At 48.0% G+C, this 14,274-nt stretch overlaps 1 protein-coding gene and 1 long non-coding RNA gene across 2 annotated transcripts in view; both read right to left on the bottom strand.

Annotated features, from left to right (window-relative positions):
- Window positions 1–8,930: 8,930 nt before the first annotated feature.
- Window positions 8,931–9,768, bottom strand: LOC119318717. The gene is made up of 2 exons (XR_005154220.1): window positions 9,665–9,768; window positions 8,931–9,543 (listed from the first exon to the last, which is right to left on the bottom strand). It is a non-coding gene; the product is annotated as an uncharacterized LOC119318717 (long non-coding RNA).
- A 729-nt stretch (window positions 9,769–10,497) lies between these two features.
- The window catches only part of LOC119316203, a 16,179-nt gene continuing 12,402 nt past the window's right edge, over window positions 10,498–14,274 (bottom strand). Inside the window, exon 19 of the mRNA XM_037590524.1 lies at window positions 10,498–14,040. Within this exon, the coding sequence (XP_037446421.1) occupies window positions 10,939–14,040 (3,102 nt within the window). The 3' untranslated portion in view covers window positions 10,498–10,938. The remainder of the gene's footprint in view (window positions 14,041–14,274) is intronic.

Below are 14,274 nucleotides of genomic sequence, written 5' to 3'. Positions count from 1 at the left end.
TCCACCGCTTCACCCGGGCTCCAAGCCGCTTGTCCTCCACCACCGGTCCACACCTCTCCTTCGTCTGCCACCTACCATCTGCCCGATGGAAGTCACCATGGCCAGCAAGTGTTTGGTGAAATGCACGTGCTAACTTTTTTGTCCCTTCTTCTTTGAAGCAATGGATTCAGATATGCATTGTGTTGTTGATGATTTGTAGCGGATATCTATGCATTGTTGTGTACATCATTTGTAGCCGGATATACATTGTTGACAATGTTTTATTTTGTGGCCTTCTCATGTGTGTAGTGTGTTCTTAAAGTTGGAGAAAAAACTTCATCGTCGTGCATTGTTGGTTGAAGTTGAATGGACAATCCAAGTGAATCTATACATTGCCAATACGGTCTCCCATGGCACCGAGGAAGAAACCGGTAATCCAACCGTCCCAACAAAAGAACCACCAAAGAATGTTAGAAAAGGGTTCCAGGTAAAGAAGTGGGAGGAGGAGAGGGTGAAGCGAGAAGGTGCTGCGGCTAAGATGACGGAGAGGTTCGAATACATCTTGGCGAAGAAGGAGGAGGCATATGTGAAGCTATCGAACGTTAAGGAGGCATGCAAGGTCGTGAGGTTTAACATGTTGATGGCAACGACCAAGAAGAAGACCATGCTCGAGGAGAAGAAGGTGGAGACCGCAGCCGCTTCGGAGGACACGAAGATGATCACCTTGAAGATGGAGAATTTAGATGAGGATGCAAGTGATCGTGCAAGCCGTCCATTTCAAGATATTGCAGCTGCAGAAGGATGAGTTGGAAAGGGTGGCGCGGAGGACAAGAGGAATATGGAAAATTGCATTTTTGGAATTTGCAATAATGCGATGGGCGAACGACGGGAATTGAACCCGCGCATGATGGATTCACAATCCACTGCCTTGATCCACTTGGCTACATCCGCCCCTTATCCAGCTAAAGGATTTTTTTTCCATTGATCATTATTCTATTTATTCTGACCTCCGTACTTCGATCGAGATATTGGACATAGAATGCCACTCTTTAAAAAGGAAAAAAAGAGTAATCAGCTGTGACACGAAAAAAACGAATCCTTTTGTAGCTCATCATTTATTGGCAAAGATAGAAAAGGTCAATATAAAGTCAGCCAAGACGGTTGCGCGGTGGCAGATTGAGCTTGGAGGCTCGGATTGCTGGTCCGGTAGGGAAGAAAATCCTTTTTTTTGGCACGGACTGATATTCTTCTGTATCGGGCATGTAAAAACTAAGAATACTTGCCCTTTTTTGGTTGTGATCCGGATGATGTGATCCAGTCCTGCTGTGAGATCCGGCGTGCGCTGTCTGATCGGACGGATTTAAATTTTAAATTTACTTTACCGGCGTACAGTATGCAGATAGCTTTAGATGGTCGAACAGAATTAAATTTCAAATTTACTTTAATAGCGGGCAGTATGCGGCTAGCTAGCTTTGGGTGGCCGGATGGCTAAATTGATTGACTCCTTCCAAGCTACACCGTACGGTTGCTAGCTTCTTCTCGTGGCGCACAGATGCCTGATTCACATCCAAACCACCACAAAGTATGTGCTTATTTATTTATTTTTAGAGAAAAAAATTATTATATTATAAAGATTCGTCGGAAGCACAAAGCATTCCAAACATAATAAGCATTACAGCAAGGTCCTTGAAGCATCAAACTTTTGTCGACAAACTTCAAAAAGTCTTCGTGCACATGCTCCTAAGAACCAGCGTCCGCCCTGGACCTTTGAATCCTTTGAACCCCACACGAAATCTCGCCACTGCTCTCAGAAGCTGGCAGGAATCTACGCCGCACAACCATGAACTTGAGGAGCCTGGAGGACCGACCATAACCGAATCACAAGGACCATACACACAATGGGCTCATTATTACAATCTTTTCACAGTATATGGCCATATGGGGCCGAAAGTAGTAGTACGTTGTATTGTACGGCCGTATTCTCTCTGCTCCTGCTATACATTACGCTCAGTGAGCATGGTTTGCGGCGAGGTGTGGCGCATGGCCATGGCCATGGGCATCATGCCGCATGCTCCCCTCCGCGCACGTGCCTCTCGTTGTTTTGAATTAAGGCAAAACTATCTTAGTTCAAAACTGTACTAACATATATACGTACGTAGCACGGGAGCTAGCTTTTCATAGCCAGGCAAACAGAGAGAGTTTTTTAGAAAGGAAAAGACCATCATGACTAGCTTTATTAAAATCAAACAACGATTCATAGTCAGCCAACAGAGAGAGTTGGTTTGATTGGTTCAGCTTTTGCTTACCAAACCATCTGGATTGAGTTATGTATCAACGGGAGGGGAGGCGAGGTACCTTGTTGAGGTCGGTGCTCCGGCGGTCATCGCTGGCCGGTGCCTGAGAATCCATCGCCTATTTTTTCGATAAAGGGCGATTTTATTATCTCAGAATATAGCATTAAGGAGATACAAAACATTATTTGGATGATTGATCACGTAGAACGTGCAAACTTGCATTGGAAAAAGAGGTGTTTGATTGTCTCGTCATGAGTACAAAAACAACACTTCTTACTCCCTGGCCAGTTGTGTCGTGCGAGGTTGTTTTTGGTCAACATAACTCCCTTACGAAGATACCACATGAAATTTTTCACTTTTAGTGGAATCTTGGACTTCCAAATTTTCTTGTTATTACTCACTGGTACCTCAGAATGTGTGAGCGCACGGTACATAGAGTCTACTGTAAAAGACCCTGATGTAGTAAGGTTCCAGCGAAACACATCCCGACCTTGTGTCAGGTTAATCGAATCCAACCAGGACAAAAGATTATGCCATGACATAAGTCTGGGGCCAATCAAATCCCGCCTAAACGAAATGTTCGGCGGGGATGAACTGAGCACGTGCGCAATAGTGTTGTTCTTATCGCGAGCAATGTTATATAAGGCTGGATATTGCTTTCTGAGACAGGCATTGCCTAGCCAGATGTCTTTCCAGAATCGAATCTCCGACCCGTCAATTATCGCGAAAGACCCAAAGCGAAAGAGATGTTTCTTTGCCGCCATTAGGTCAGCCCAGAAGTGCGAGTCACCAGGTTTCCAATATGCCTGGGACACTGCCTTTTGGCCTAGATACTTGTTGCGCAACATGATTTGCCAAACACCATCCTCAGTAAGAAGTTTGAACAACCATTTACTGAGCAAGGCCTCATTCTTGACCTGTAGGTCATGAATTCCAAGGCCGCCTTGATCTTTTGGCCTACAAACCATGCTCCATTTGATCAACCGATATTTTTTCTTTTCTCCATCTCCTTGCCAAAAAAAATTTGGATCTAAAATAATCCAATCTTTGCAGGACCCCTTTTGGGAGTTGGAAGAAAGAAAGCATATAGAGAACCATATTTGTGAGAACGGAGTTAATCAAAACGAGTCGTCCTCCAACTAAGAGCAGTTTGCCTTTCCAACTGCTCAATCGTTTCTCTAGACGCTCCTCTACATGCTTCCACTCTGCAATGGTGAGACGCCGATAGTGGATCGGTATTCCCAAATATTTAATCGGGAATTGGCCATGTGCGCAACCAAAGAGGTCAGCATAATCGGCAACCGCCTCAACGGCTTCTCCAAAGCAGAAAAGTTCACTTTTATGGAAGTTAATTTTGAGACCCGACATTTGCTCAAACGCTGAGAGCAAGAGTTTTAGGTTTCGAGCCTTGTCTAGGTCATGTTCCATAAAAAGAATTGTGTCATCGGCGTATTGCAGAATAGAGAGGCCACCATCCACAAGATGTGGCACTACTCCTTCTATCTGGCCGTCCTGCTTAGCACGCTCAATCAGAATAGCCAACATGTCAGCAACAATGTTAAATAACATTGGAGACATGGAGTCACCCTGTCGTAGTCCTTTTTTTGTCTGAAAGTAATGGCCTACATCATCATTGACTTTGATGGCCACACTACCTCCAGTTACAAAATTTTGGATCCACTGACGCCATTTATCGGAGAAACCTTTCATTCTTAGGGCTTGTTGGAGGAAAGACCATTTGACCTTGTCATAGGCTTTTTCAAAGTCAATTTTGAATACTACTCCACTCATGTTTTTCTGGTGCATCTCGTGAACAGTCTCATGCAAAATTACTACGCCATCGAGTATATTCCTTCCTTGCATGAACGCCGTTTGAGATGGCCGAACAACATGATCAGCTACCGAGTTTAACCTATTTGTGGCCACTTTGGTGAAAATCTTGAAGCTAACATTAAGGAGGCATATGGGTCTGAACTGTTGGATCCGTTCGGCCTCCTTAATCTTGGGCAACAAGACAATCTCGCCAAAATTAAGTCTAAATAGGTCTAGTTGGTCGGCATGAAGACAATTGAACAAATCCAAAAGGTCGGTCTTGATGATATCCCAAAAATTCCGATAGAATTCTGCGGGGAAACCATCTGGCCCTGAAGCTTTCTTATGTTCCATTTGGAACACCGCCGCTCTCACCTCCTCTTCCGAGAATGGTGTCGTTAGGATATCATTTTCTTCTGCCGTGACTTGTGGAATATCATCCGTTCGGGTCTCGTCAAGGGTGAAGTTCCCTTCAACTGACGCTCGATCCAAACAGAGATTTGTAGTACTTGGTGATATACTTTTTGAGCTCCTCCTGTCCTTCGATCCGCCTCTCATCTTGTTGGAGACTGTAAATACATTTTTTTCTATGCCGTCCATTGGCGATCAATTGGAAGTATTTTGTATTACTATCACCCATCAAGATGAAGTCAGCTTTGGATCTCTGGTAGTATTTGATCTCCTCTTCTCGCAAAAGACGTGCAACCTTCTCGTTAGATTGATTTTTCAGCTCAATCTCTTGTTGGGATAAGGTGCGCGTCTCTGCAATTTTGTCGAGGTCGTCAATAATGGTAGACAGTCTTTGTTTTTCTTTTTTATATATCCCGTTGATGTGTTTCACCCATCCAGTGAGGTGTTTCCTCATGGCCCTTATTTTAAAGTTCCATCTCTGAATAGGCGTACGACCAACAGCGGGCTTCTCCCAAACATTCTTGATTATGTCTACAAATCCATCCCGATGCAGCCATCCCAATTCAAATTTGGAAGGGCGACGGACGTTTGGCTTCGTAGAGTTAGAATCCAGAATTATGGGTGCATGATCCGATAACACCTCGATACGCTCTAGGGCTCGCACGGTTACCAGAGGAAATTTTAGTTCCCATTCGGTGTCCATGAGTACCCTATCGAGTTTCTCGTATGTCGGCATAGATAGGTTATTAGCCCAGGTGAACTGCCGCCCCGACATACTGGCCTCCCGAAGATTCAAACTGTCTATCACAGCATTGAATATGAAAGGCCAATGAGTTTCGAAGCGGTCATTATTTTTCTCTTGCTGGTACCTAAGGATATTAAAGTCCCCTCCAATAAGCATTGGATATGGGTTATCCTTAGCCAGGTTCACCAATTCACGAAGGAAGGCCGATTTATGCTCATCTTGGGCAGCCCCATAGACTGCGATCAGGCTCCATGTAAAATTATCAGCTCTGTTTCGTAAGTGAAATTTCATATGAAATTCACCAGTCGAAAAAGCCAACAAGTCCATGGTGGTGGTCTGTATCCCAAGAAAGATTTCTCCAGACCTTCCACGAGCTGGCAGGCTATGCCACGTGTAGTCGAAACCACCTGATAGGTGATCAAGGACATGCGGGCGGAAGTCACATTTACCAGCCTCCGAAATTGCCACAAAATCCAACCCATGTTCGCGCACACAATCACCGACGTGTTTATGTTTAGCCAAGTCTGAGAGACCTCTGCTATTCCAAAACATGCCTCTCATGTGGAATCGGGTCGGTGTTGAACATTTCGCCTTCTTGGGCTATTTTTGTTTCTTTTTAGAGGAATGCGATTTAGATTTTCGCGAAGACGCTGTGAAGTCACAGAACATGGACCCATGTCTTGCGTCATCCAAACCAACCTCGGTAACCTCACCAACCAAGTGGGAGACAAACGGACCATCATATTTGGCATCCGCTTCATCCTCATCCTCGGTTTCGGGGTTAGGTAGGCCACTATTACACTTTGAAGAAACTTTTAAACGGTCAATCTCCATATGTTTAAGTGCTCCAACCGAAAGATTAATTTCATTATCATTCTTTCCCATGGATATACCAAAAATTTTAAGGCTACAGGAAATACGAGTATCCGAAAATGAAAGAAAAGATTTAGCGGGCGAGATACCTGGCGTGGAGTCCAAATTCCTCGAGGCTTGTCGTCGCATTGCCTTAGCTAGTGAATGTTCATCTGTCGAAGGGGAACCATCTGCGAAGAAGGCGTGACGGTTACTACGCCGAAGCGGCGAAGCCAGCCCTCCAGACATAGTACCCATCGGTGTCTTCGGTCGAGCCGTTGGTGTTGGTTGCTACAAAATCGGCGGGCTCCGATCTGTCCCTAAGGACGGTGAAGTGGGACGTGCCGCAGGTCCCACCGGCACGATCGCCACTCGGACAATCCGCTAATGGACCGAGAGGAACCACAGCAACCGGAGCGGGAGCTGAAGAAGCATCCACGGGTGACATCTTGGAACCTTGCGCGCGGACCGGAGCAGGATCGTCAACATGCCCTGCTGGCGGTGCGCCCGTACCCACGACCGGCTGCACGAGCGCAGAAGATGCAGCACCGGCTGGCTGCACTACTGACGGTGCGCCCTCAACCATGGCCGGAAGCACTGCATGCAAGCCACTGCGCGCAGCCACACCTGGGTGTGCAGCCGCATCAAGCAGCAAGAGTGCTTCATTTCCTGTAATGGATGTAGTATCTCCCTGTTGGTCAACTCCAGTAGCAGCCGCCATGGTGGTGTCCACATCGAGGTCAGCTCCTGCATCAGTCTGCGAAGGAGCGTCCAATGCGTTCATCACAGTTTTGAAAAAAAATCCATCATTCCTACACTTATAACACCACAAATTTGCTTTCTTTGCTACACGACCCAGCTCGGAAGTGTCCGGCTGAGACGCCGCCGCAACGGGGTTGGGCTGCATAGGCGGCGCTCGAAGGCGGAGCGAAGATCGAAGGCCCTGTGGTCGGCGGAGAACGAACCCTGTTACTCTTTCTCTTTTTCTTTTTCGGACGGCTGGAGGTACAACAGCCTGCTGCAGCGGCACTCCGAAGGCAAACGGCCCCGAGGAAACTGGGGGCAAGGCGGCCTGCCCGACCGCGATAGCCGAGCCGAGCGGCCGAATCCGGCGAAACGCTGCTGAGGGTCCAGTGCGGCCGTGGCGTTAGGGTTCCGCGGAGGCACCTTGACAGGAGGCTGGCCACCCTTGTGAGACGGAGATGGCCCTTGGATGGCGAAGGAGCCTGGCCGGCCATGGAGGCGGAGGTCGGGGCACAGAGAACAGACGCGTACGAAGGCCTTGGCGGCGGACGGGAGCAGCGATCTGGAGGCGACTCGGAGACAGCAGGATGGTTCCATGCACCAACAGCACCTCCGTAGCATCGTTAGATCCGCGTCCTCCTCTCTTCTTGACAGCGGAGAAGTGATGGGAGGTCCTTCACCGTTTACTTACCATTGGATGAATATGCTACGGCGACGCCATCGTCGACGTCGTCATGTTCCAGCGTTGATGTTCGTGTTCGTCTCTCGGTGTAGGGGGCGAGCGCCACGACCAGGATGAGACGGGCGCTAGTTGAGAGCAATTTGAATAAAATGGTGCAAATGACCACGACCCGAATCCATCGCCTATTAGCTCTGCTCCTGCTCCTCCTCCTCCTCCTCCTGAGCTCTCAAGGTAGGGTGTAGAAGCATAGTGACGAAGCAGCTGCCTCAACCTACGTATCTTACGTAATGTGCAACGTGGACATTTTAGATTGGGTATTGGAGAATTGAGGGGCCCACCCCCTTGAAAATGGGGGGGGGGGGGGTATTGTTAGGCTAGGCAGTTTACGTTACTTTTCGTAGCCTCGTTCGTAGATGGAGCATTATCGTCAATTTATTGTTGGAAAACTCTTCTCCAACACGTGCCACGCGTCCATGTGGGCCCGCTCCTTCCTTATCTCTTCCTATTCCTTGTCTCTTCATTCCACATGTGTCTTTTTCATATAATTTTTGTTTTGTTTCGTCTTTCGTTTTCCTCCTTTCACACACATCTATAATTGGAAAACAACTGCAAATATATATTTTCTTTATAAACATATATCACATGATGGTCAACGGCTTTGTTGAGAAACCACGTGATGGCCGCATATATTTTCTTGATAGACATATATCACATGCAAGCTAGCATCAAGCTCATTCTGCACCACACACATGTACTCCCTAAGTATCAAAATATAAGACGTTTTTGTAGGCTAGTTTTACCAAAGAAGAACGTTTTATATTTTGATACAGAGGTAGTGTATATGTATAATCATGTGCGTGCAGTAGCTTGTTAATCATCATGACATGCCATCATAGGCATGCCATACACTCTGATTCGATTTCTACATACACCATGCCGACGTCGCAGCAATCATGCACAAAAAACAAGTTACTCCGACACATAAAACAAATGAGAAACAGTAGAGCAGGAAAAGATCAACGGTCCAACACATGCAGTCCCTCTGCGTTTGGGATTATCATAAACATTTCACAAGGCAAAGATAACCAACAAGAAAAGATTTACACATGCATTCTGCTCCATCGAAAACAAGGAAAACAAAAAACTTGCCAAACTTAGCTCAACTAGAGTCTACATCTGACAACCATATATCATCAACTCTGCAGCATAAACATAAGTTCCAAAAGTTCAAAACTGAGTTTTACCCGGTTCGAAACTCTTCCACGGCGGCTTAATAAACAGCTACGGTGCTCCTGGTCGCGCATGGTCGGTTATTTGGTCCGGTCCGGATAGCCATTCTTTCTGGAAATAGTAACACGGGACAACTGGCTTGGAACCGGGCAAAGCATCCCAAAGATGAACCATGTCTATATACATCCCAAAAATGAATTTATTTATTTTATTTTATTTTAAAAACATCTTTATTAAAAGGTTCATCAGAAGTACAAAGCACCCCAAGTACGATAAGCATTACAGCAAGGCCTCTGAAGGAGCCACAGTCGTCGATGAAGCCTTGAATCTGACACCAAGTAATCTCGTCTGCGCGTACGCATGAGTAGGAAACCATAACCTCGCCGTCTTGAGGAGCTGGCAGGAATCTACGTGGGGCGGACGGCGAACTTGAGGAGCCCGGAAGTCCGTACCCCGCAATCACAAGAACCGCATGGACAGTCGTTCATTATTACAAACTTTCTTTTTAGTATACTAGCAGCGGCGGCGGCGGCGGCGGAAGCCATGACGAAACGGAAATACGTAGATAGTACGTAGCACGTAGTAGTATTGTACGGTAGTATCGTCTCTGCTGCTGCTGCTGCTATACGGTACGCTCAGTGAGCATGGTTCGCAGCGAGGTGTGGCGCATGGCCGTGGGCGTCATGCCGGATGCTCCCCTCCGCGCACGTGCCTTTCTTCAAGTAGACGACGCACGGAGCGCCTGCTGCCTTGCTGCCCGCGGGTCGCTGAGGAGATTGCTTGTCCACAGCGTGCTGAAAACAAAAGAAAATAAGTTCCATTGTACACAAACTTTTCACAGCCAGCCAACAGAGATCGAACAAACCATCTCGATTGAGTTTTTAGAAGATCAACGGAGTGGGAGGCGATGCGTACCTTGTTGAGGTCGGTGCTCCGGCGGTCGTCGCCGGCCATCGCATGGGAATCCATCGCCTATTAGCTCTCCTCCTCCTCCTGAGCTCTCCAAGGTAGGGTGTAGAAGCGTAGTGAGGAAGCAGCCTCAATTTATAGCTGGAAAGCTCTTCTTCGACACGTGCCACGCGTCCGTGTGGGCCCGCTCTTTCCTTATCTCTTTCCTTCCTTCCGCACGTGTCTCTTTCTTTTTTTATCATCTCTAAATTGTAGACATATTTTTTTATCATCTCTAAATTGCATGCAAGACTTAAGATAAGGCTATCTTATCAACCATTGTACATGCCCTAAGCCCCCTCCCTCGCGGGCATGCCACGTGCCCCGCGCGCTGTGGCCCAACGCATCGCTGTCAAAAATAAGTAGCGTCTTGCATGTTCACATGGTGTTCAAGATTGTAAGCCCCCTCTCGAGGCGTCCAAAATGTCATGGTTTCATTGTGAGACCCGGCTCCGATAGAGGAGCGGCGACAACAACACATTGATACATTTAATGATTGTTCGATAGCCTTGAAATCTCCATGTAATTTTTATTATGTCTGAGATATTTTGTACTTTCAATGATCTTTTATAATAGATTTGATCTTTTTGTAAAAAGAAAAGGAGAGGGTATAGTAGGATGATGGATAGAATAAAACTGCATACAGAGTGCGCTTTTTTTTTCTCCTCTGGCTTTGTTGAGAGGCCACTGTTGAACCCATTTAAATTTCTTTACAAACACATCGCATGCAAAAGCTCTGAATACTGTGAGCTTGTAACTCCTCAGAGGTAATCACATGAAAAAATAACAAGGCAGGAAAAGATAGATCAAGGGTCCAACACATGCAGTTCCGCTGCATTTGGGATTACCATCATCGTTTCACAAAGCAAAAGATAACAAAAATGGGAGATTTACACATGCATGCATACTGCTCCAGCCAGCCAAAACAAGGAAGAGAAAACAAAAAAAAACTTTGTACACTGAGCTCAACTAGAGTCTACAGCTAACATCCATCCATATATCATCAACTCCGCAGCAAGGCCTTACGCGTCCGGCCGCAGGATATGTAAATACAAGTTTCAAAATTCAAAATTTTAGTTTGCCCAGTTCCAAAGCTCATCCAACTGTCGCCTGGGATGCGCCTCATCAAGCCCTCCCTCAGGTGAACCAACCATCTTTAGCTCCTATAGATAGATGACCAAGCCACATTGAGTTGACAAACAACAACAGCATGATCCTGCGCTGCAATGCCAGCACGCCTGCTACCCGATGTTGGCCACGAACGGCACCAGGCGCTTGTGGTCCCGCTTGCGGCCGAGGGCGCAGGTGTCCAGGACACGCCCGAGCAGCAGCCGGGTGTTCTGCAGCGCCACGTCCCGCGTGACCAGCCCGGTGTCCACCGGGGCGGCGACTCCCTGGGCCGCCATCATGGACCCGAACCCCGACCCAGCGGCGTACTGGAGCGGCCCGCTCCGGGCCTTGAACGACGACTGCGGGAGCAGCATCCTCTCGAGCACCTTCTCACCCGTCATCATCCCATGGCTGCCACCGTTCTCGCCCGACAGCCCCAGGCTGTCGTCGCTGCCGGCCGTGCCGCCGCCACCACAGCTCCGCAGCAGCGCCTCCAGCACGTTGAGCGCCTCAGCGCACAGCGCGCTCTCAACAAGCTGCGACACCACGTTGTACACCTGGGGGATCTGGGACGGGTCCACGGGGGTCTGCTGCAGCAGCGACTTGAGCATCAGGAGCACCACCCGCTGGTAGTCCAGAGGGCCCCTCTCCAGGAGCCTGAGGAGGTGCCCAAAGGCCAGGGCCGAGTGCTTCGGGAACCACTCGGCGCAGATCGGCGGCGAGGCGCGCGCGAAGAGGTCTTCCAGTGAGATGATTTCCCCGTAAGAGTATGCTCTGAAGACCTCGGCTAGGACATGAAGAGATTTCACACGGCACCATCCTGAGATATTGGATGCCACATAGTAGGCCTTCTGGTTCTGTTCTTGTAGAGGCGAAGCTGACCCAAGGGAAGATACGTCCTTGGTGAGCTGCAACCCGAGCCATGGGAGCAGACCTGTGATGTGCATCAGCAGCCTTGTCTCGGGATTCCCAAATATAGAATCGCATGTGGGTATCGTGATCCTGGATAGCACCTCGATTGCAGACCCATGGCTGGCGCTAGACATGAGCCCTTTCAGTACCAGTGGCTGCACGCCTTCAAAATCAGGGACCTTGCCGGTCTCAGTGACAGACAGCAGCCTCTCTGAGGTAGTCCTTGACTCCAGCCTGTGGAGGTCACTTATATACCCATTGACGTCGAATTCATCACGGGGCATGCTGGAGAGCAACACATTTTCAGTTGTCCGGTCACGGAAGGTCAAGCGATCAATCACCCTACAGAACAATTCAAGCACTTGGCAGTAGATGTGGACAAAGTCGGTATGCATCAGCGCAACACAGCCCCAGAAGAGCTGCGGGTAAAGTATCACCTTCTCAGGCTCCATGTTCTCGACCATGACTTGCAGTGTCAGCAAGTTCTCCATTGCAAACCCCAGAACAGACGGGACGGGGTTACCCAAGCATCTGTGGACGCACCTCAGAAGCAATACGCAGCTATCACTCTTGACACTAGGACGTAGAGCACGATATATCTGGTGTGATCGACAGGCCAGGTGACGGGATGTGCACTCCATGGCCCACTTAAGTGCTTCAGCACCCCAAGTCTCACGAAGATCCCCCTGGAAGAAAATTGCACTGACCATGCTTTGTACGAGTGCTGACAAGAGTGAAGTGCTAGGAAGCTCAGTACGGACAAGGGTAGGATCCTCGTTCTCCCACATCAGGCTGCCTCTTTTCGACTGGATGTATTTTATCAAGCTCACCACATGCTGCTTATTCTCCCTTTCACTGCTCTCAACCTCATACAGTTCAAGATGCCGGCCAGCAAGCGAGTAGAGGAGATTCACGAGCAAATCCTGGCAATGCTCAAGCACAATGTCCTCCGAGCTATCCATTGAAACACACGTGACATGGAACAACAGAGGCAAATTTTCACGGAAGTCCTCGTCATTTTCATATGCAATTTCAGCGAGGAGAATCAAAGCTATGTCGGCACGTGAAAGCAAGTGCTGGTGCCCCTGTAATGCAGATTGGAGCTCATTAGCATTAATCCCATGAATTCCACTGCCCCCTTGATGCAGAAATTCATCATTTGAATTTGGGGTATCAAAATAGTAGTCACCACTATCCCTGGAAACATGACGGCTCCTCAGATGACCAGCCGAGCTTCGGACACCCATCAACGGCCCTGACATGTTCATTAACGCTGGAAGGAGCTGGCCTGACCGGCCTGTAGTGGGGTTTGGGATGTTGGTCCCCTCCGGGGCCAATGGGCTCAATGGGCCAGACACACTTCGTCCAGTGACTGTCGATGTCCGCCAGCTCAAGTTTCCGCTGACATTCCTGATTGCGCCATCAAGAGAACCACGGACAAGCAGAGGAGACATGTGAGGCTGGCTATCAATTACTGATGATACCTGAGAGGTAGTAGGTCCTTGAGAGAACTCCAACACAACATTTGCAGAAGCATCAAACTTCCCGGGCCTGATTGGTTCCTCGGTCTCTTCAAGCATTCTCTGAGATAACTCACAGACCAAATGATCAATGGTCTGCTGTGGGCAAATTCGAGCTAGGTATAGACTGACACGCTTGGCAACTGAGAAGTAGGTAGCAAATGCACCAGTGATCTCTGCTGATGGATTGGCATCGCAGTCCTCTATCCCTCTGGTAATCAAGAAGTTAAGCACAGGGATAATATTGCGAGTATTGCTAGCAACGGTGCTCCATAGTTTCTCAATCTCATCAGGAAACTGATCACCATGCTTCCATGTCACGTAATAAAGACTTTTCAGCAATCTCTCACTCCACCCAGACTCCTTTAACCTCACAAAGTTGAGATTTTCTATCCAAGGAGCCATGCATGTGAGCACCTGATGCTGTGCTATAATGTCCACTGCGTCAAGCTGGCGCTGCATAATTTCCTCGCATAGATGCTCACTGAGTTCAGGATGGTCCTTGGCGAGCTTTGAGGACAGCTTGTACTGGAATTGTTGGTAGGAGTCTGGAAGGTTGCCAACAACAGATGCCCGATAATGTCCAATGCCATCAGCATCATCTTCAGCCCATTCACGGAGAGAGAGTGTCTCCAGCATCTGGAGGGCACTGTCACGGATCAGTTTTGTTTGATCGACCACCTTGTAGAGGATCAAGCTCAAAAGTCTCTGGATCTCACATTTTGGAATTTCTTGACGCATGTAAACTTCAGCCAGAACACTGAAATACCCATCCGCTATTGCAGCGTCTGGAGAATAGCACTGCAAAGATCAACAGATGATTGAAACCATCAATTTAACAGTGATGGCAAGCAATGCTGTAAAAACTATAAGCGTAACATCCTAGAAGGAAATAACCAAGAATGACTAAAAAAGGGACAAAAAAGGAAAATGAAATACGAAACAGCTCAAGTTTAGGGTATCCCCTGAATTATCTGAGTTCCTAGACACTTTTATATCTTCCATAGTAGCTTAAATCCTATTGTACTTTATTCT

This window comes from Triticum dicoccoides, chromosome 6A, assembly GCF_002162155.2.
Source record: "Triticum dicoccoides isolate Atlit2015 ecotype Zavitan chromosome 6A, WEW_v2.0, whole genome shotgun sequence".
NCBI lineage: Eukaryota > Viridiplantae > Streptophyta > Magnoliopsida > Poales > Poaceae > Triticum > Triticum dicoccoides.
Note: the sequence above shows the minus strand (reverse complement) of the source record. Positions and strands in the feature narration are given on the sequence as shown.